At 46.5% G+C, this 23,315-nt stretch overlaps 1 protein-coding gene across 1 annotated transcript in view; it reads right to left on the bottom strand.

The window, feature by feature from the left end:
- Positions 1–3,236: 3,236 nt before the first annotated feature.
- TENT2 (terminal nucleotidyltransferase 2) overlaps positions 3,237–23,315 on the bottom strand; it is a 74,923-nt gene continuing 54,844 nt past the window's right edge. The window contains exons 11-14 of the mRNA XM_069749817.1: positions 22,146–22,282; positions 21,479–21,570; positions 20,490–20,569; positions 3,237–5,295 (exon numbers count right to left, since the gene is read on the bottom strand). Coding sequence (XP_069605918.1) covers positions 5,218–5,295; positions 20,490–20,569; positions 21,479–21,570; positions 22,146–22,282 — 387 coding nt within the window. The 3' untranslated portion in view covers positions 3,237–5,217. The remainder of the gene's footprint in view (positions 5,296–20,489; positions 20,570–21,478; positions 21,571–22,145; positions 22,283–23,315) is intronic.

Genomic DNA, 23,315 nt, shown 5'->3' on the forward strand with positions numbered 1-23,315 from the left:
ACAAAAAAAAATGTTGGTTCCAAAATTGTGCTGATGTAAAGTAGACATGTGGGAAATGTTACTTAAGTATTTTGTATGACATATCTCTGTGATTTAATTGCATAAAAATTCAAAGTTGGAAAATTGCGAAATTTTCATAATTTTCGCCAAATTTCCGTTTTTTTCACAAATAAACGCAGGTACTATCAAAGAATTTTTACCATTGTCATGAAGTACAATATGTCACGAGAAAACAAAGTCAGATTCACTGGGATCCGTTGAAGCGTTCCAGAGTTATAACCTCATAAAGGGACAGTGGTCAGAATTGTAAAAATTGGCCCGGTCATTAATGTGCAAACCACCCTTGGGGGTAAAGGGGTTAAGGTCTGAAAGGGGTTAAAATTATTTTGCAGCTACAGTAAAACAAAGTATTTTTGCTGTAGAAAAACATTTTAAAAAAGCTGCAAAAACACCATGTGGGAACATACTCTATTCTCAATTTCAAATTCTCTACTGCAGCAATAGCCACACAGTAGAAGCAATTTAATAGACTTTACAGGTGACCTATAGATATTGATGGAGGCTCGAAACAAAAGAAGGAAACCGGCCCGTTTATGTATTTGTGGTTCGGTATTACTGTCAACAACTTTTCTAGCAAAAGGCTAATTTCCTATTCAAATAAATAGTTGTGACATACCATCCACTTTGGGGTTCACAATAATAATTCCCTATCAGTATATCTTTGTGGGAGAAAGTTGAGAACTCGCAGGAAACCCACAAATCATTGCTTCAAGAGCCATCACACACAGACTATCTAGGATATGGGCTACAAGTGTCGCATTCCTTGTGTCAAGCCAGTCATGACAAATAGACAACACCAGAAGCGTCTTACCTGGGCCAAGGAGAAAAAACTGGACTGTTGCTCAGAGGCACAAGGTGTTGTTTTCAGATGAAAGTACATTTTGCATTTCATTTGGAAATCAAGGTCCCAGAGTCTGGAGGAAGAGTGGAGAGGCCACATTCCAAGCTGCTTGAGTTCCAGTTTGAAGTTTCCACAATCAGTGATGGTTTGGGGAGCCATGTCATCTGCTGGTGTAGGTCCACAGCCTGTAATTCAGCTGATCATCGCTTTTATGTAGCAGAGCCGATCGAGTTGTGCCAGCTTCTAGTCTCCCATGGAGGCTATTGAAGCAGGGCAAAAGTTTAAAAAAATGTTTTAAAAAAATATGAAAAATGAAATATAAAAGTTTAAATCACCCCCCCTTTCGCCCCATTGAAAATAAAACAAAAAAAAAAAAAAATCAAACCTACACATATTTGATATCGCCGCATTCAGAATTGCCCGATCTATCAATTAAAAAAAGGATTAACCCGATTGCTAAACGGCATAGCGAGAAAAAAAATTAAAACTGCCAGAATTGCTTTTTTTTTTGTCGCCGCAATATTGCATTAAAATGCAATAACGGGCGATCAAAAGAACGTATCTGCACAAAAGTGGTATCATTAAAAACATCAGCTCGGCCCGCAAAAAATAAGCCCTCACCCGACCCAAGATCCCGAAGAATGGAGACACTACGGGTATGGGAAAATGGCGCAATTTTTTATTTATTTTTTTAAGCAAAGTTTGGATTTTTTTTCACCACTAAGGGTATGTGTCCACGTGCAGTAAACGCTGCGTGTCTGACGCTGCATAGAGCCGCAGCGTCAGACACGCAGCGTCCAGATGTTACAGCATAGTGGAGGGGATTTAATGAAATCCCGTCTCCACTATGCGTGGTAACACGCACGCGGCGGCCCTGCGACTCCGGACATGCTGCGCGTCTTTTCAGATTGCAGCATGTCCGTATATCTTGCGGCGACGCTCCGTCGCCGCAAGATATAGCACAGGGCCCTATGGTGGGGAGCGATGATGCCGGATGTGTGCTGTGAACACATCCGGCATCATCGCGTCCCAGAAAGGGGGCGGGGCTTACCGCAGAGCGGCTAAGCCGCTCCGGCGATACCGCCGGCCATCCTGAACGTGGACACGCAGCCTTAGATAAAAAATAACCTAGACATGTTTGGTGTCTATGAACTCGTAATGAAGTGGAGAATCATAATGTCAGGTCAGTTTTAGCATTTAGTGAACCTAGCAAAAAAGCCAAACAAAGAACAAGTGTGGGATTGCACTTTTTTTTGCTATTTCACCACACTTAGGAATTTTTTTCCTGTTTTCTAGTACATGACATGGTAAAACCAATAGTGTCGTTCAAAAGTACAACTCGTCCGCAAAAAATAAGCCCTCACATGGCCATATTGACGGAAAAATAAAAAAAATGTATGGCTCTGGGAAGGAGGGGAGCGAAAAACAAAAACGCAAAAGGGCTGCGTCTTGAAGGAGTTAAGTAATCTTTTTGATGATATTCTAATTTTGTGAGAAGCGCCTGTAGCATCGGCTCTAGGTGTAGAAATAGTCTTGGTCAGACTAGACACCAGGTCGTTCTTAAGTGACAGACTAGACTTGAAAAGGCCAGAGACACAGATCCTTCCCAGTCTGGCTTTGTGAGAACAGACTTAAGGGAAGGGGCATGCTTGAAGCCAGGTGGGCAAGGCAGATGGTATTAAACTGACCAAACTGAATTTAGAGTGCATCATGGCACAAAAAAAAACAAAGCTTGCGCTACTAGGAAAGTACTTACCTGCGGCACCCAACCATCGCAGATATTGTCATTATGCGGCTAACATACAGTATAGAAGGAAGGGTGTGTGATCAAATAAAGTAAATGCAATCTCCTGTTAAGTGGAAATCCGTGAAATCTACACCTATCACACATGTATGTGCAATGTAACAATTTTAGAGGGCTCCGCTTCCTCCATAAGGGTAAGAAGAGAACTGGTCACTGCTGTGTAAGGTGCAGCCTATTGGCTCATCTCCGAACCATATAGTGGGACATACCAAGATTTTGGAAACTGGGAGGACAGCAGCATACCTGGAATTCAACTGTATGTGTTCTCAGTTACTCCTGAGCCAATCTTTGATGACATGGCTGAATCTGTGATATCCTCTGTACAACACGCAGCCAGTAACGGTCCTCAGAGGTCAACTGCATGCAGCAAGCATGTGTTGTAGACCAAATATCACCTCTGCAGCCTGTCAAAGCACCATGGGGAAAAACTGAAAAGGCAGGGTGAGTGATGGCACAGTGGGCGACGACTGTTGAGGATGAGTTTTACCAGAACTGTTTCTTCCAATCAATCTGAAGTACAAATGCAACAAATTTTGCTTATCCATAAACTTTATTCCGAGTCACAATGTACAAAAGAAAACAAAGACGAAATTTACATAACTCAGTAACAACAAAATTAAAAATTATGATAACAGATTGACAAAAGCACCATCCGTGCTACAATGGGTCTGAAGCAAACACTGCTCAGGACCAGACAGCCTCCGTCAATGTGTCTCCTGGGCAGTGGAGGCCGATGCCTGGGGACACTCACCCTCAATAATGACAGTCCGCACAGAAAATTAATCTATGCCCTCAGGAATAGCAGTAACAAATCTATGAGTCTTCCGTAACTTAAATGAATACATACAAATATTTACAACATAATAAAGGGGTAGGAACAAACTATTATAGCCGCAAAAACAAACTACTATTTTTTGGGGGAAACTGGTGCTTTACTGAAGAACTGAAATGCCCACTAATACCAGTTTCACAAGTCCAGCATTCAGAATCAGAGTACGGACTGCGATGTCCAGTCGTTGGTCCCAAACTCAACAGCTTGACATAAGCCTATGAGGCTATAGAATGCTAGATCACGAGACCAGCAGCCATTCCAGACATGGTGGCCCGTACTCAGGCCAAAAAATGGAACAAGTGAATTATTACTCCTAGTAAATATCAAATAATGGATAAAGCTTTCATGCAAGAATAACTTCTTGGGAAACACAAGTTCTTTTTTAAAAGACCGTTAATCTCTCCTGACACATCTGTTTTCGGAAATCCATGTTTCACGCTATGAAATAACAATGTTGCAGCACCTTTTCGTACAACTCTACATTCTACTATCCTTGTGTTATTACTCTTGGAAATGTATGAATGCATCGAAAATTAGGTATTACCATTCCACTAATCAATAACTTGCGTTTCTACACCAGTGGTCAGCAACATGCGCAGCTCCAGCTGTTAAAAGAACGCTCAGCATAGCCTGAAAGTCATGAGCTGCTAGATGGTGCCGGTTCCTGAACAAACTGTTAATGATGGGACAGGTCCAGTAGACATACAATGCTGAGTTCCTGAATTGTTAGTTTATTGGGAAAGCTTTACCTAATGAGACATGTCAGGGGAGAGAACAAGTCATCCTTTAGGGTGAGACGGCTGTATCAACTGGAACCAGATAAGAATGCAGCATATGGACTGGCCGGCGACTCTCACAACCTGAGCAGTAAAGATGCATAGACATATATGAAGCGGTCACGCTCTGGTTGGGAGACCTGCGGCCAGGCCGAGCATTGCAGTCCAATCTGGGTCTGATTTAGATGGCGGTCTGAGTGCATTTGGCAGGTCACACAAATTCATCTGCCCCTGCGGTGGTTGTGTAAAAGACAAAGTGTCATAAATTAGGCCAAAATGTAGGCACAGCACATGTCCTTCGTTTTCATATTACTGTGTAGTTTATCCTTTAGCTCTCTGGTATATTTATATATCCTATAGAAAACCGGGTACCTCCATGCAGATATAAACTTTGCTCAAGCTATTTGATACTTCTATCTCTTTTTCAGAAAAAATAAAAAATTGGGCTTTTGGACAAAAAACAGAGGAAAGATCAAGTACAAAATAAAAATCCCCTGGAACAGTTATTTAATAGTCAGCAACTAATGAGGTAAACAGATTCAAGCTTATGTTTAGTGTAGTACACTGCCAAAGGAAAGCCACAGATTTACACAGGCGAGGAGAAGAACATTTGATCAGTGTGTAGTGCAATCCTAGAATTTCTCACAAAGTAAAAGATAGCAGTGTCCTCACTCTCACACACATATTAAATCAAGGTTCAGCAAATACCCCAATATACAATAAAAAAAAAGGATCGTATAGTGCACATACACAAAAAAAAAAGATATATCTTTTTCTAAAAGTATTTTTCCTTTTATACAATATTTATATTGAGTTAAAAAGGATCCTTAAAGTCTTGAGGTGTAAGCATATTGCAGATGAAAAGGGTTTTATTTCGTTTCATTTCCATCCATAAGACACATGATCATTTCTGCTTTCCCACAAGTCTTTGAAGAGGCAGCACACTATTGAGATCTTGGTTGTCTCTCAATCTCACCCATGCCTAAAGGAGAAACAAAGATCACATTTCAGAACAGATTTTAGGTTCAATTATATTATTCCTCATTGCGAAGTGCAGATCAGCAATGATTATTGCCAGAGTTTAGGATTATAATGAAGTTTTGTGATTCCAACACACAAAAGTTGTATGGAGCTCTATTACGGCACCCACTAAGTACACTATAATATGCTTTGGATTTCAGATCAAGGTATTTTATGACTGCATGTAAAAAAATAAATAAATAAAAAATGTTGCAAGCTCCTAAGGATGCCACATAACCTAGGTATACCCGGAAGCATTTCTCCTATGAGAAAAGTACACAAGAGTACACGAGTACAGAGCGAGGAGGACTGTGTCATTGTACAGCTGTTAACGAAAATGAAAGAAATCTTGTGGATATTAACCGCGCTGCTGAACAAGACCTCAATCCAGAGGTATACATGTGGTAATATCCTGAGAAAGTAGTAACTATATACTTCGAAAAGCGTAGAATAAACCACCATCCTTCATTCCTTACGTATGAATTGAGGTCTACACTTCCCAGTAAATTCATCTAGAGGTGCAGTGATCAAATGTGCCTCACAGAATTTTATATCATTGTGTGGTGAAGAAAACAGGATTTTTGGTTGCTTACCGTAAAATCTGTTTCTTGGAGCCTCCATTGGGGGACACAGGAACCATGGGTGCTGCCACTATGCAAATAAAAAAGTTAGCTCCTCCGCAGTGTACACTCCACCGACTGGCATTATACTCTTCAGTTAGTGAGAAAGCAGTAGGAGATAATGAACAAGGTTGAAAACCATAAACACAAACTTGAGAACTGTAAACGTGAGAACAGTTCGGCCATGTTCACACAGTGCGTTTTTTACCGCGGAAACGCAGCGGTTTTGCCGCTGCGGTTCCGCAGCTGTTTTCCATGCAGGGTACAGTACAATGTACCCTATGGAAAACAGGACCCACTGTGCACATGATCCTGAATTTAAAAAAAAAACCGCACTGATTAGCTGCGGTAAAAAAGAAGTACCATGTCACTTCTTTTTGTAAAACAGCAGCGGTTCTGCACCCATTGACCTCCATTGTGAGGTGAAAGCCGCAGTAAAACCCGCAGATGAAAAAAATATCTGCGGGTTTTACTGCAGTTTGTGGTGCAGAACCGCTGCAGTGTGGCTGCCCCCCCGTGCCCCAATCCCACCCCCCCATGCTCCGATGCCACCCCCCCGTGCTCTGACGCCCCCCCCCCCCCCCGTGCCCCCATCTCCCCCCCTTATACTTACCCGGTCCCGTTGTCCGTCCGGCCGTCTTCTCCCTGGGCGCCGCCATCTTGCAAAATGGCGGGCGCATGCGCAGTGCGCCCGCCGAATCTGCCGGCCGGCAGATTCGTTCCAAAGTGCATTTTGATCACTGAGATATAACCTCTCAGTGATCAAAATAAAAAAAAAAAAAAATAGTAAATGACCCCCCCCCCCTTTGTCACCCCCATAGGTAGGGACAATAAAAAAATAAAGAATTTTTTTTTTTTTTTTCCACTAAGGTTAGAATAGGGTTAGGGGTAGGGTTAGGGTATTTTCAGCCATTTTAACCCTAAAAAACTTCCTAGAAAACACACAGACTCTGGCTAGAAAACTGCATCAAAAAACGCATCAAAAAAGCACCAAAAAAAGGACCTGCGTTTTCTGCCAAGAGCTGCGGTTTCAGTCCTGAAAAAAAAAGGATGGAAATCAGAAACGTGTGAACATACCCTTATAGAACATAAAACAACAGAAAACATTGGGAGGGAGCTGTCTCCCCCAATAGAGGCGCCAAGAAACAGATTTTACGGTAAGCAACCAAAAATCCTGTTTTCTTTATCTCCTCTCATTGGGGGACACAGGAACTATGGGACGTCCCAAAGCAGTCCCACGGGCGGGAAAACAGACTTCCCATCAGGTCAGAGGACTCACCACTGCCGCCTGCAAGATCCTTCTGCCTAGGCTGGCGTCCGCCGAAGCGTAGGTATGGACCTTGTAAAATTTGGCGAACGTGTGGATGGAAGACCAAGTTGCCGCTTTGCAAAGCTGTAGGGCGGAAGCCCTGTGGTGCACCGCCCAGGAGGCGCCGACTGCCCGGGTAGAGTGAGCCTTTATCCCAGGAGGGGGCACTCTGTTCTTGACCCGGTAAGCCTCCAAAATTGCCATTCTGATCCAGCGAGCAATAATGCCTTAGAAGCTGGTTGGCCTCTGCGCGTGCCATCAGGAATGACGAAAAAAAGAATCCCTCTTCCGGAAAGTGGACGTTCTATCCAGGTAGATCCTCACTGCCCTGACGAGGTCCAGCTTCTTCAACGATCTCTCCAGAGGATAAGTCGGGGCTGGACAAAAGGAAGATAGAACGATGTCCTCGTTGAGGTGGAAGGTAGAAAACACCTTAGGAAGAAAAGAAGGTGGAGGCCGGAAGACCACCTTGTCCTGGTGAATGACCAAAAACGGAGGTCGGCAAGACAGGGCCGCCAACTCGGAAACGCGGCGAATAGACGTGATGGCCACAAGAAAGGTCACCTTTCAAGATGGAGGAATCTGCCCAAGAGGCTCAAAGGGGGAAACCCTCAGAACGTCCAGTACCAGGATTAAATCCCATGCATCCACAGGGGCCCTGTACAGCGGGATAGCATGGGCTACTCCTTGAAGGAAGGTCTTAACCTGTGGCCGAGAAGCCAAAGTCTTCTGAAAGAGAATGGAAAGCGCAGAGACCTGGCCCTTCAGGGAGCTAAGAGCCAGGCCCGAATCCAGTCCTGCCTGAAGGAAGGCCAAAAGAGAAGGCAGGGAAAAGGACATGGATGGAAAGCGGTTGGAATCGCACCAAGTAAGCCTTCCAGGTACGGTAGTAGATCCTGGAAGACTAAGGCTTCCGAGCCTGAATCATGGTGTAAATCACCCGGTCCGAAAGGCCGGACGCTCTAAGAACTGCAGTCTTAACAGCCACGACGTTAAACTGAGCGACCGAGAATTCGGGTGGCAGATCGGACCCTGAGACAGCAGATCGGGCCTGTCTGGAAGGCGCCAGGGAGTGTCCGCGAGAAGGTTGACTAGCTCCGCGAACCAAGCTCTCCTGGACCAATCCGGGGCGATCAGGATGACCGGCACCCTTCCGCTTTGATCTTCTTCAACAGTTTGGGAAGTAATGGAAGGGGGGGGTGGGAACAGGTAGGGCAGCACGAACTGTGACCAAGGAATGGCCAGAGTGTTGACGCCCACTGTGAGAGGATCGCGAGACCTGGAGACGAACTGCGGAACCTTCCTGTTCATTCGAGATGCTGTGAGATCCACGTCCAGAGTCCCCCATCGAAGACAAATCTGATGGAAGACCTCCGGATGCAAGGACCATTTCCCTGCCGCGAGGCCCTCGCGGCTGAGGAAGTCGGCGGCCCAGTTGTCTGTGTCGGGGATATGCACCGCGGATATCACCGGAACCGTAGCCTCTACACAAAGGAGGATCTTGGATACCTCGGCAAGGGCCAAGGAGCTCTGGGTTCCCCCCTGATGGTTGACATATGCCACAGCCGTGGCGTTGTCCGTCTGGATCCGGACTGGCAGGCCCCTGAGAATCCTTTCCCAGTGGCGGAGGGACAGAAAGATGGCCCGAATCTCGAGGACATTGATAGGCAGAGATGACTCCCGCGTCGACCAACGGTCCTGAACTGTCAGGTAGCGATAAACCACACCCCAGCCGAGCTGGCTGGCATCCGTCATCACCACTTGCCAGTGAACTGGAAGGAAGGACCTGCCCTGGTAGATGAGAGGTGACGTCAGCCACCAGTTGAGAGACCGTTTGACCCGAGAAGAGAGTCGGATCGGCCGATCCAGGGAGAACACAGACCTGTCCCACTGAGACAGAATGGCTTGCTGAAGGGGTCGTGAATGAAATTGGGCGAAGGGAATCGCTTCCAATGTTGCCACCATCCTCCCCAGGACCTTCATGGCCGATCGGAGGGAGGGAGGCCGAGGACCCTGGAGCAAGTGTATGTCCCGACAAAGAGTGGATCTCTTGTCTTTGGGAAGGAAGACTCTGGTCTGACGAGTGTCGAAGAGCATGCCCAGAAAGATGATGCGCTGAGAAGGAATAAGGCAGGACTTCTTCCGGTTGACCAGCCACCCGAAACGGGCTAAGGTGTCGAGAACAATGGACAGGCTTTCGTGAGCCTGAGAAAAGGACGGAGCCTTGATGAGGATGTCGTCAAGGTATGGAAATAGGACCAGGCCTCTGACTCTCAAGATGGCCATCAGCGCCGCCATGATCTTCGTGAACACCCTTGGAGCGGTTGCGAGACCGAACGGCAGGGCGACGAACTGAAAATGTTCCCGGAGCACTGCAAAGCGCAGGAAACTGATGTCCGGGAAATATCGGGACATGGAGATAGGCGTCCTGGATGTCTATTGAGCACAGAAATTCCTGGGCTTCCATGGAAGCAATTACTGAACGAAGGGATTCCATCCTGAAGTGTCTCAGACGAACTCTCTTGTTCAGCAATTTGAGGTCCAGAATGGGGTGAACCTTGCCGTCTTTTTTCGGTACCACAAAAATGTTCGAGTAGAAACTCGTGAACCGTTCTTTTTCTGGGACGGGAACGATTACCCCGGCTTCGAGAAGAGAAGCGATGGCTGCGAAGAAACCCGGAACTAGAGCGGGATCTCTTGGAGGACGGGATTCTAAAAAACGATCCCAGGGTCGTGAAACGAATTTTATCTTGTATCCCGAGGATACAACTTCCCTGACCCATGCGTCCTCTACTGCAGAAATCCAGACATCCCTGAAAAGGAGAAGACGGCCGCCCAACCTGGGAGTTGGGCTGAGGTCTTGCCGAGAGTCGTGCCGAGGTTGATCTTCCAGTCCTGGGCCTGGAGGATCTTCCCTGGGAGTAGCGAGGACGCCAGGACGGAGTGGGCCTAAAGAACACTGCCTTTTTCTCTTGACGTGCCTGTGGCCTCTGTTGCTGCTGGGAAAAGGAGTTTGACGCTGCGAAGCGACGAAAAGGCCGAAAGGATCGAAACTACCGTCTAGGAGGAGGGCGACGAGGCTTAGCCTGGGGGAGAAGAGAACTTGTACCCCCGGTGGCGTCCTTAATGATTTGGCCCAGCTGGGAACCAAAGAGACGAGAGCCCTGAAAGGGCAGACTGGTAAGGGACTTTTTGGAAGATAAGTCCGCCTGCCAGGCCTTGAGCCAAACGGTCCAGCGGATGGCAACAGCATTGCTGGAAGCCTGAGCCGCACAAGACGCGGCATCCAGGAAGGCGGAGACCAGGTATTCACCAGAGTGGGAAATCTCGTTGGCAAGCTCCGCTAGTTGCGCGGGAGGCGCCCCGTCCAGAATACCTCGACGTAGATCCTTGGCCCATTTTGAAATGGATTTTGAGACCCAAGTGGAAGCAAAAGCTGGGCATAGAGTCGCTGAAGCCGCTTCAAAGGCTGACTTAGCAAAGGATTCTATAACCCTATCATTAGAATCCTTCAGAGATGCTCCGCCGGACAGTGGAAGCACCGTGTTGGTGGACAGCCTGGAAACAGGGGGATCCACCGAGAGAGACCGTCCAATTGGCGGTAAGTTCTGGAGAAAAGGGATATAACGCACCCAGGCGTTTTCCCCTCTGAAAACGTCTGGTCGGGTTTTCTGTCTCTCTCTGGAGAAGATTTCCTCGAATTCAGGATGAGGAGCAAAAAAACTTGGAAGGTGGTTTGGCCCGTCTAAACGAAACCGCCTGATCTGCGGATTCTGTAGAGGGATCCTTAATGCCACAGGTTTGGTTTATAGCTCCAATGACATTCTGGACCATATCCCTCATGGTGGCGATTTGGTTAGAATCCAGCTCCGAAATATCCTCCGAGGGCGCATCAGAGAATGTCTCGCCTGACTCAAGGGAGGAGGATCGGGGGGACGCCGACCGTAGAGGAGGGCCGGGTGGCGAGATGGAGCGAGAAGTGGACTCAGACCGACGTTCCTGTCTGGACCTTTTGTGGCTTATCAAGGAGGGCTCGGGTGGCGGCTCCTGCGACCCGCTGGCCACTGCGGGGGTCTGCAGGGGTAATCGATCCAGCACGGACACCAGGGTTTGAGACACCCGTGTTAAATCGGCCACCGATTGTGACAGAGAGGAGGCCCAGCCTGGGATGGGTGTATTACTCTCGGGCGGACCAGCCGGGGGATCCTGGGCGGTGGGAACAATCGGGTTGCTGCAGGCCTGACATAGCGGAGAGGGCTGACCTGAGGGAAGTTTGCTGTTACAGGACGAACAAGCAAAGTACTTGACTAAGGCAGAAGATGAAGAAGTAGGAGGACGAGAGCAGCCTCCTTTAGAGTTAGACATATTGAGAGGTCCCTGAAGAAATGCCAGCAGGTTAGGGGACAGTGGGGCAGAGGGGGGTGTCAGTCTGCAGTGCAGAGCTACTCACGGCAGACGAGAAAACGGATACCAGGTTGCAGCCGGCCTGGAGGAATGTCCCGCTTGCGGTGGATCCGAAAGAAGAGGAGCTCCTGCCCTGCGGCCTCTGGTTGCAATCCGTGCAGATGGTGTGCTGTGCCCCCAGAAATGAGCGCTCTTGGCGAAAATGCGGGCACGTGTGGTATCTCCTGCACGTGGGTCCAGCAGCGGCATGGAGGAAGGGGCGGAGATTGCAGGGCACAGTTTGTCGGGCGGGAGAAAGCCCGCCCGAAGAAAGCGGAAGTGGAGGAGTGCGGTACCGAAAGTAGGCCCCGGCAGAAGCCAGGACCTAAATTAGAGGCCAGTGCCACCGGAAAAGAGGCCGCGGCCCTGGAGCAGTGCGCCGCAGAGCCAGGGCCGCCAGAGGGAACGGAATAGTCAGGGTCGCAGCGCCAAAGTAGGCCCCGGCCGAAGCCGGGACCTAAAATAGAGGCCGGCGCTGCCGGATAGAAGATCGCAGCGCCGAAGCCCGCAGGAAGTAAGTAGCGCGGCAGCCTGCCAAGGCCGCCGCGCAGGCACAGGGTGCATTGCAGCCGCAGGGGGAAGCGGTGCCCCTGTAAGGTGACATTGCGGCCGCCGGACAGTGCGGCCGCAGGGAGGATACTGCGGCCCCGATAAAGGGGATAGCACTGGAGGAAGCGCGGCGGCCTCCACCCCGCGAATCTATGCTTGTCTTGGTGCCCCTGGGATCCCTATTAAAATAACGTCAGCGCCGCCATAGAGGGTCGTGCCGCGCGCATTTAGGGACTTCTACTCCCCCACACTGCGAGGGAGGACAGGGAAAGATCTGGGAAATTTAGGGAAAATACTCACCTAAACATCCCACGTCGTCCGCTACTAACCTGAGGGGAATGAGACGTCCACGGAGCTGTGATGGACGTCCTCGTCTCCTCCGACCATCAGGCTCTGGTGGGCGAGTGGGTGGGGGACGGAGCCAGGACCGGACATCTAAGCACGCTGGTGTGCTAGGCTCTTGGTCCTGGAGAGGGATCTATGAGGATACGGGGTGGCAGTACACACCGTACTCATAGTCCGCATTGTGGGAGTACAGGTGTGACTGTTCACCCTGTATCCCTCAGGAAAAACCTGAAAAGGAACGACGCACATTGAGGTAGATAAGGGTCTAATGAAAGACCAGTGTCCACCTCCTACTGACACTAAGCTAAACTGAAGAGTATAATGCCAGTCGGTGGGGTGTACACTGCAGAGGAGGAGCTAACTTTTTTATTTGCATAGTGTCAGCCTCCTAGTGGCAGCAGCATACACCCATGGTTCCTATGTCCCCCAATGAGAGGCGATAAATAAAGAATAAATTACATTTCTACCACTAAAATGTTGTTTTAACCCCAAGTTTTAAATTTTTCTATGGGATAATACGGGATGTGCCAATACCCTACATGCAATTGGGAAATATTTAATATTTTTCAGGCACAATGCAAAGCTCAGAAGGCAAGGAGTGTCAGATTTTACGGTCATGGTTTGCAGGTTGCCATGACCCAGGAGAACCCCCCATAAGTGACCCATTTTAAGAACTACACCTCTCAATGAACTCATCTAGGGGTGCAGTGATCATATTGCTACCATGAGTGTGTCACAGAATTTTATACCATTGGGCAGTGAAGACAAAATAACTACATTTTTAACACCAAAATTTAGTTTTAGCCAAAGATTTTACATTTTCACAAGAAATGGGTTAACCCCTTAGCGACCGCCGATACGCCTTTTAACGGCGGCCGCTAAGGGTACTTAAACCACAGCGCCGTTAATTAACGGCGCTGTGGAAAAAGTCAATAGCGCCCCCCAGAGGCCGATTTTCTCCAGGGTCTCGGCTGCCGGGGGTAGCCGAGACCCCAGAGAACATGATTCGGGGGGTTTTTAACCCACCCCGCATTTGCGATCGCCGGTAATTAACCGTTTACCGGCGATCGCAAAAAAAAAAAAAAAAAAAACGCGATCTCTTTTTAATTTCTCTGTCCTCCGATGTGATCGCACATCGGAGGACAGAGAAAAGGGGTCCCAGGTGGCCCCCCAATACTCACCTAGCTCCCCCGATGCTCCTCGTGTCTCCCGGTGGGCGCCGCCATCTTCAAAATGGCGGGCGCGTGCGCAGTGCGCCCGCCGGCCGGCACCGGGAGAATCTTTGGGGTCTCGGCTGCCGGGGGTAGCCGAGACCCCAAAGAGCATGATCGGGGTCGGTATTACCGACCCCTGTTTTGCGATCGCCGGTAATTAACTGTTTACCGGCGACCGCAAAAAAAAAAAAAAAAGTAAAGTGTAAATCTCTGTCCTCTGATGTGATCGCACATCAGAGGACAGAGAAATAGGGGGATTCGGGGACCCTATCATACTCACCTAGGTCCCTGGATCCTCTTGCTGCTCCTCCTGGCCGCCGGCAGAAGAAAATGGCGGGCGCCCGCATCGCGTGCGCCCGCCATCTGTCTCCATCTGCCGGCCGGCAGGAGAACAGCAGTTGGGGCTAAAATTAGGGGTAGGGTTAGGGGTAGGGTTGGGGCTAAATTTAGGGTTAGGGTTGGGGCTAAATTTAGGGTTATGCTTCTTTCACACTTACGTCGGTATGGGGCCGTCGCAATGCGTCGGCCCGACATACCGACGCACGTTGTGAAAATTGTGCACAACGTGGGCAGCAGCTGTAGTTTTTCAACGCATCCGCTGCCCAATCTATGTCCTGGGGAGGAGGGGGCGGAGTTACGGCCACGCATGCGCGGTCAGAAATGGCGGATGCGACGTACAAAAAAACGTTTCATTGAACGTTTTTTTGTGCCGACGCTCCGCCAAAACACAACTGATCCAGTGCACGACGGACGCGACGTGTGGCCATCCGTGTCTATGGGCAAAAAACGCATCCTGCGGGCACATTTGCAGGATCCGTTTCTTGTCCAAAACGACGGATTGCGACGGATGCCAAACGACGCAAGTGTGAAAGTAGCCTTAGGGCTAGGGTTAGGGTTGGGGCTAAAGTTAGGGCTAGGGTTGGGGCTAAAGTTAGGGTTAGAGCTGGGATTAGGGTTAGGGTTTGGATTAGGGTTGGTATTAGGGTTAGGGTTGGCATTAGGGTTACGCTTGGGATTAGGGTTAGGTTTGGGATTAGGGTTAAGGTTAGGGTTGTGATTAGGGGTGTATTGGGATTAGGGTTGGGTTTGAGGTTAGGGTTGAGATTAGGGTTGAGATTAGGATTAGGGGTGTGTTGGATTTAGGGTTTTGATTAGGGTTATGGTTAGGGTTGACATTAGGGTTGTTTTGGGGTAAGGGTTGTGATTATGGTTAGGTTTAGTGATTAGGATTATGGATCAGGTTGGGATTAGGGTTAGGGGTGTGTTGGGGTTAGGGTTGGAGCTAGAATTGGGGGGTTTCCACTGTTTAGGTACATCAGGGGGTCTCCAAACACGACAGCCAATTTTGCGCTCAAAAAGTCAAATGGTGCTCCCTCCCTTCTGAGCTCTGCCGTGCGCCCAAACAGTGGGTTACCCCCACATATGGGGCATCAGCGTACTCGGGATAAATTGGACAACAACTTCTGGGGTCCAATTTCTCTTGTTACCCTTGTGAAAATAAAAACTTGGGGGCTACAATATCTTTTTTGTGAAAAAAAAATAAATATTTTTTATTTTCACGACTGTGCATTCTAAACTTCTGTGAAGCACTTGAGCATTCAAAGTTCTCACCACACATCTAGATAAGTTCCATGGGGGGTCTAGTTTCCAAAATGGGGTCACTTGTGGGGGGTTTCCACTGTTTAGGCACATCAGAGGCTCTCCAAACGCGACATGGCGTCCAATCTCAATTCCAGCCAATTCTACATTGAAAAAGTAAAACGGCGCTCCTTCACTTCCAAGCTCTGCGGTGCGCCCAAACAGTGGTTTACCCTCACATATGGGGTATCGACGTATTCAGGAGAAATCGCACAACAACTTTTGTGGTCTAATTTCTCCTGTTACCCTTGTGAAAATAAGAATTTGTGGGCGAAAAGATCATTTGTGTAAAAAGCGATTTTTTATTTTCACGGCTCTACGTTATAAACTTCTGTGAAGCACTTGGGGGTTCAAAGTGCTCACCACACATCTAGATAAGTTCCTTAAGGGGTCTAGCTTCCAAAATGGTGTCACTTGTGGGGGGTTTCCACTGTTTAGGCACATCAGGGGCTCTCTAAACGTGACATGGCGTCCGATCTCAATTCCAGCCAATTCTGCATTGAAAAAGTCAAACGGCGCTCCTTCACTTCTAAGTTCTGCGGTGCGCCCAAAAAGTGGTTTACCCCCACATATGGGGTATTGTCGTATTCAGGAGAAATTGCATAACAAAATTTATGGTTACATTTCTGTTTTTACACTTGTGAAAATAAAAAAAATGGTTCTGAATTAAGATGTTTGCAAAAAAAAGTTAAATGTTAATTTTTTCCTTCCACATTGTTTCAGTTAATGTGAAGCACGTAAAGGGTTAATAAACTTCTTGAATGTGGTTTTGAGCACCTTGAGGGGTGCAGTTTTTAGAATGGTGTCACACTTCATTATTTTCTATCATATAGACCCCTCAAAATGACTTCAAATGTGATGTGGTCCCTAAAAAAAATGGTGTTGTAAAAATGAGAAATTGCTGGTCAACTTTTAACCCTTATAACTCCCTAACAAAAAAAAATTTTGTTTCCAAAATTGTGCTGATGTAAAGTAGACATGTGGGAAATGTTATTTATTAACTATTTTTTGTGACATATCTCTCTGATTTAATGGCATAAAAATACAAAGTTTGAAAATTGCAAAATTTTAAAAATTTTCGCCATATTTCCGTTTTTTTCATAAATAATCGCAAGTAATATCGAAGAAATGTTACCACTAACATGAAGTACAATATGTCACGAAAAAACAATCTCAGAATCAGCGGGATCCGTTGAAGCGTTCCAGAGTTATAACCTCAAAGTGACAGTGGTCAGAATTGCAAAAATTGGCCTGGTCATTAAGTACCAAATTGGCTCTGTCACTAAGAGGTTAAAATGGCACCACAATTTGTACTGAATGTGGCAATACCCCATATGTAGCTGTACCGTACTACTTAACCATACGGAGAGACTCGGGAGGAACAGAGCGCTATTTGTCTCCTGGAGCGCAGAGTTTCCTAGAAGTTTGCAGACTCCATATACAGAGCCCCCTCAAGTGACCCCATTAGGGAAACTATACCCCTTGGGGAATTTATCTACAGGTGCAGTGACTATTTTGACTCCATGGGTGTTTTCCAGAAACAAGCAGCAATGAATATTGCCGAGTGAAAATTGCAAACTGCCGTCGTAGTGACTAGTACGCTGTAGTGGCCAGTACACAGTAGCCACCAGTACGTTATGCCCAGCTCATGCTTCTGGAGACATGCACCCATAAGTTAGGCGGGCTCTCATCGCTTCAGAAATGCGAAAACGTGGACATAATATGTGGTTTAGGTACAATGTGGGGCTCAGAAAGGAGGGGGCATTTAGATTTGGGAGTGCAGAATTTGCTGAATTTCTTTTGGCGGGTGAAGAGACAATTCGCTTTCCAGAGCCTTTGTGCCACCAGTAACGTGGAAGCCCAATATACTTCCGTTAACAAAATGATGGTCCTGAGTAGAGGCTTGCTTTTTTACTGGATTGAGTTGAAGCTTTTATTGGGAACATTTTACATAACATTTGGGATCACAGTTATCCGGCGAGCTACGCTGAGCAGTGAGCACTTACTTTGGGGTTTAATGACTGTGGTCGACGGCACTTTTATGCAGTTCAGCCCAGCTGGGAACACAGCCTCAGTGACCGGAGGTAACCTCTATGTCGTCACCACCGGTCACTGATGCTGCGCACGCAGATCATTTACTAGTGGTTCTCAGCCGGGACGATCTCATCTTGGCACCGTCCAGGTTGAAAACCAATTATCCCCCAGACAGATTACAGTGTGGGACAGAACGACTGACAGGTGAGGGTTATGGTTTTTTATTTTTGTTTTATTACAGGAGAAAGAAAGCTATGGTGGAACTAAGCATTAGGTGAATATAACTTTGCTATTTTTAAATAAAAATAGAAAAGTGTGTTTTGTTTTATTTCTAATTTACCTTATAACTATAGGATTAGTAAAGGATAGGTGTCTTATAGACGCTTCTCCATCACTAAGCCATGGGCTTGATGTCACCTGATAACACAAAGGTGACATCAACCACACAAATATAAACCCCACTTGCCACAGCTACAGGACAAGTAGGAAGAGCCGGACAAAGCACCAAAATTGGCGCATATAATAGAGGTGTTTTTTCTGGGCAGCTGCGGGCTGCTATTTTAATGCTGGGGGGTCAATATCCATGGCCCCTTACTAATCCCCAGCTGTGAGCTTTAGCAAGGCTGGTTGCCAAAAATGGGGGGTGCACCTACGCAGTTTTTTTTAAATTTAAATAATTTAGAAAAAAAAAAAAAACAGCGTGAGGACCCCTCTATTCTTGATAAGCAACCTTGCCTGGCTGGTTATAGAAAATACAGGGAAACCCACGCCATTTGTTTTAATTCATTTATAGCTCAGGCGGCTGATGAATACCCCATTAGCTCCTCCTGATGTCACTTATTAGCAGCGGCAGCAGCAGGGGCAGACTGATGGGAGTAATAGCCTCATCAGTCGCCACCTGCTGTCTCTTATCACTTAAATATAACTCATCATTCTCCCCTGCTCGCACCAATCGCCGGCAGAGCAGGGGAGAATGATGAGAGCCATGTTCAGCACACGGTGCTGGGGAACAGTGCTTACTGTAATGCTTCTTCCCTGGCGCCCGTCCGTGTGGTAATGATGCGGCACACGGATGCCACACATGTAAGGGAAGTATTACACACACACACACACACAAACACTGACATCTCCGGTACCGAGAATATCAGGACGTGTAAAAAAAAGACCTTCTATCAGTTTTTATGTTTGGCTGCTGTCACACACTAAGGCCGGGTTCACATTAGCGTTTCTGTGTGCTGCGTATGATCCGCATGCATCATGCGTGCATATCTAACATGGTGTATGCAGGGACCTGCTTTTGCATGCGTTCGCATGCTGATGCGCCTTTTCGCGGTGTGCAGCGGTGTCGGTGAACGCAACATGTTGCATTTTTTTAGGCGTTAAATATTGCGCAACCGTCCGCATGCGGACAATTATGGATGATCGCGTCCAAAAAACACATTACTGTCTATGGGAACGCATTGGTACGTAAGGACATGCATACGCATGTGTACTTTAGACTGATCATGTCCAGAAAATGATGTCACCGTCTCCACCATGCGCATAAAAAACGCAAACGCATGCCAAAACGCATTTAAACTCATGCACACGAAGCTTTTTTGTTTGCATTATGCGCAAGATGATGCTTTTGCATGCGTTTTGGCATGTGTTTGCGCATGTAGATGATACGCTGCACACAGAAATGCCAATGTGAACCTAGCCTAAAAGATGCTTTTTATTGCAAAAACTAGTATTTGCATCACCACATTTTGAGAGCTATAATTTTTCCACATTTTTGGCCAATGTATCTATGGAGCATCTTATGGGGGCCATAATCAGCATTTGTGGAGCATTACACGGGGCAAATATGTCTTTGGAGCATCTTATGGGGCCATAATCAGCATTTGTGGAGCATTATATGGGGCAAATATGTCTTTGGAGCATCTTATGGGGTCATAATTAACATTTGTGCAGCATTATATGGGGCGTATTTTATTATGGAGCATCTTATGGGGCCCATCATAAACTTTATGGAGCATTATATGGGGCTCCTGATTCAATATGGATATTCAAAAACACAACCTACTCATGTCTCAATTAAGTTTTCACAGTTTATTGTGTAGGGGTCTCTGCTTATACTCGAGTATATACGGTATAGCTTTTTAATTTTTCTGCTGATAAGCCGCCATACAGCTGTTTTTTTTTGCGGGACAAGTGGTACCATTTTTATTCACATTCGTCTTTTTGATCACGTATTATTGCACGTTTTCTTCTTGCCTTGTTTTTATTTCGTTTTACGGTGTTTATTGAAGGGGTTAACTAGTGGGATAGTTTTATAGAGCTGGTTCTTAAGTTTACTTTTATTACTTATTTATATAAATGTATTTATTGGAAAAATATGTTTTTCTTTATTTGGGGATTTTGTAAAAAATATTTTAACACTATTTTTTATTTATTTTTTTACATTGTCCCATCCTGGGACATCACTGTATAACATCAGATCGCTGATGTGATGTTTTTCAATACATCTGCCCTGCAGAACATCAGAGCAGCGACTGACAGGCAGGGAAGGAGGCGTCTCCGGTCCTGCTGTTTGCAGGCACTGGTTAGCCACCTTACCTGCAGGACCCCGCGGCATCTTGGTGCCGGGGGTCTCCATGGAGACCATCAAGGATAACGCGATCGCAGGAAATGACGCTCCTTTATGCCGCTGTCACTACTGCCAGTAGCAGAAGGGTTTAATGCCCGCAGCCAGTGCTAGCACCGATCGTGGGTGTTGCTGCAAGGTGTCAGCTCTCACAGAGCTGACACCCGCATACGATTGCTGTGGCGCTCAGTGTGAGGCCACGCGATCGTGTCGCCGTACATGTACTGCTCTTTGCGGGAGCGCATCTCACACAGAGCAGTACATGTACGGTGCATTGCGAGAAGGGGTTAAAGTCCCGGATAACCCTCGCTTAACTACAGTTGTGCAGTGTGAATGGAACTGACAAAATCCACATACCCATTCTCCCAATAATCGTACCTTCATGAATTCCTCCTGAATTATGTCAAATTTCTGTTTTTCATGTACCGCTCTAGCAGTGTTCGTCCTATCGAATGGCTCTACACAAGAAAACATACACTTAAAAACCATTTTTAAATAAACTGACATGTAAAGCCAAGTATACACAAGTCCAGCCAGCACAACTCCGAGAATAAAGCCATGGGGCCTGTTCCAATAGAGCTGGCCAACTGCTCAGTAAGCCATAGAGCAGCATTCCAAAACAAGAAGTTTTGCCACAAAAGAGACCAATTGGATTGGATCCAGATCCATAAAGACACGCCGCATTTATGAACATATTTTCTTGTGAACAGAACATTTCAGGTTATAAACTCCTCGTCAGACAGGAAGAAGTGGTTTGGTACATCAGAAGATCACAGGAGGAAGTGGCGCAGTACATCAGAAGATCATGATCCCTTCACTGAATCGGCATAGTGGGCGAGCGTACAAGACTCAGACCATGTAGGATTATAGCCAGGGAACAGGAACGGGGCAGCTCTAGGCTGCGCCCACATAATAAGTCAATAAATCTGTTTTGTGGCAAAACTGCATAACAATGCAGTCTGATGAGTGACCCACCTTCATAACCATTGTATCATCCTCAATTATGAAAAATAACGATGCTTTGAACTTGGATTTTCACAACCATTTCCTACTATTTTGGCATCCTCAGCTCCGTGCCGCTGTGCCTGTGACAACAGACTACAACCTTTGTCTGGTCCCCCAGTTTGATTGCAGGATTAGATTACATAGGATTATTTGTAGTCTGTATGGAGGAGCAAAAAGATCCGAACTCCCCTGGCCTGGTGTCCAGTTTGGTCCTTCATGGCAGCTGGACAAGGGCAGTGTTCACTTCACATTAGTGTGTCATCCTGGGTGCCTCTTGGTCTCACGTGCGAAACTGCAGGGGCCTAGTAAGCAGCAGCCCCTTTATTTTCTATTACAGTAATTAGGAGGCATGTCTTCCTTACCTTCTACACAGATGTATTTGTTCCTCCATTCAAGGCCTTCTGTCCGTTGCATGGCTTTGCCTTCGCGAACTGAAATCATCTTGCTTTTCCAGCTAAGAGAGACATGCAGCATTACTATGGGATGGCACAGACTGGATCCGTCTCCAGAATTAACTTTAGTCCTAATTGGAACAAGTAAACAATTCTGGCAGGAAGGAGTACAATACAAAATAGGCAATAAAGACCTACATAGTTTTAATGGCTTTTAAAAAAATCTTCAGGGGCGTGATAACATTTAAGAGGGCTGACTAGTCTGGGGAAACTAACGCTCCATTGACTAGTTAACGCCCTCACTTACATACTTCAGCAATACTTATTCTAAAGATCTTGTTATGTGTGTAATGTAATATCGGGACTGTCAGGCAGGGAATCTAGCTATGTAGACATCTGCTGGGGCCACGGGGGACCCGTCCGATTTGCATTAAAAATAAGTCAACCCTTATAAAGAAGCAGTTGTCGCCTATCAGTGGAAAGTACAACCATAACAGAACTATTACTAGCGCTCCTTTTGGTTTTAATACTCGGCAGCACATTCTGAAATATCGCACTTTCCAACACAAGACGTAACTGGCATTCTATAGCGTAGGTTTACTCTAGTCTAGTAGATGGGAATAGTTACTTCACTTACTCAAATTCTATGGCAAAGTATTTCAAGAACCCCACAAGAAGGTCGCCGAGGCTTGATGCATTTTTGGACACACATTGAGGGATATTGCGAGGAGCATGGTGGACAAGGTGCAACTGCATAGCAGGGTTAAAACATTCCTGTCAAGGAGAAAAAAAAACAAACAAAACTATAGTGTATATGTAATGTGAAATGCTACACACAGTACAGGGCATCTGGGAAGCAAGTCCAAAAATATAGGAGCATGGAAAACCGATGTAAGTTGTAGCAGTGCATGACCGAGCGAATCTTCGCTGCATCACTCCATCAAACGTGACACTGGGCAGAAGGCTCAGTTTTGCCTGTAGTGTTTGACTATGCTCAACATATCTACTACTCTTACCAATGGCAAGCATGATCTCCTTAAAGGGGTATTCCCATCTCTAAGCTCCTATCCCAATATGTAGGAGGTGTAATAATAATAGCAAATACCTAGAAATTAGAAATGTAGTCTAGTTTTTCTGAATCGCTGTGTCTCTTTCCTCATGTGCAGGCATTGAAGGACCTTGGATGTCCATGGTTACAATCACTGATAAAGTGATGCATAGTTGCTAGTGGTCCTAACCATGGATACCTAAGGTCCTGCAATGCCTGCACATGTGGTAAGTGAAATAGCTTATCAGAAAAACTATACTCCATTTCTAATTGGAGATATTTGCTAATATTATTATTCCTACTACATATTGGGATAGGATCTTGGGAGATGGGAATACCCCTTTTACTTCCATCTGATTCATTGCTACAATGAATGAATCAATTACAGTGACTGCTGTATATATGCTTGTCCATCCAGGGTATTCTAGCCTGATATTACAGGCACATGGCATCTCACCAATTACAAGAACACAATGATTTCTGGGACTGACCACATTGCATCTTTACCTTCATGTAATCATTGTTTTGGGGAAATAGGGATTTTTGTGCACTCACCATAAAATCCTTTTCTCCGAGCCACTCATTGGGGGACACAGAACCATGGGTGTTATGCTGCTGTCGCTAGGAGGCTGACACTAAGTGGAGACAAAAAAAGTTAGCTCCTCCCCTGCAGTATACACCCTCGTGCTGGCTTCCAGAGACCCAGTTCAGTGTAAAAGCAGTAGGAGATCAGTAACAACATCTTACATAATTGAGTGC

The sequence above is a fragment of the Ranitomeya imitator genome, chromosome 1, assembly GCF_032444005.1.
Source record: "Ranitomeya imitator isolate aRanImi1 chromosome 1, aRanImi1.pri, whole genome shotgun sequence".
In the NCBI taxonomy this organism is placed as follows: Eukaryota; Metazoa; Chordata; class Amphibia; order Anura; family Dendrobatidae; genus Ranitomeya; species Ranitomeya imitator.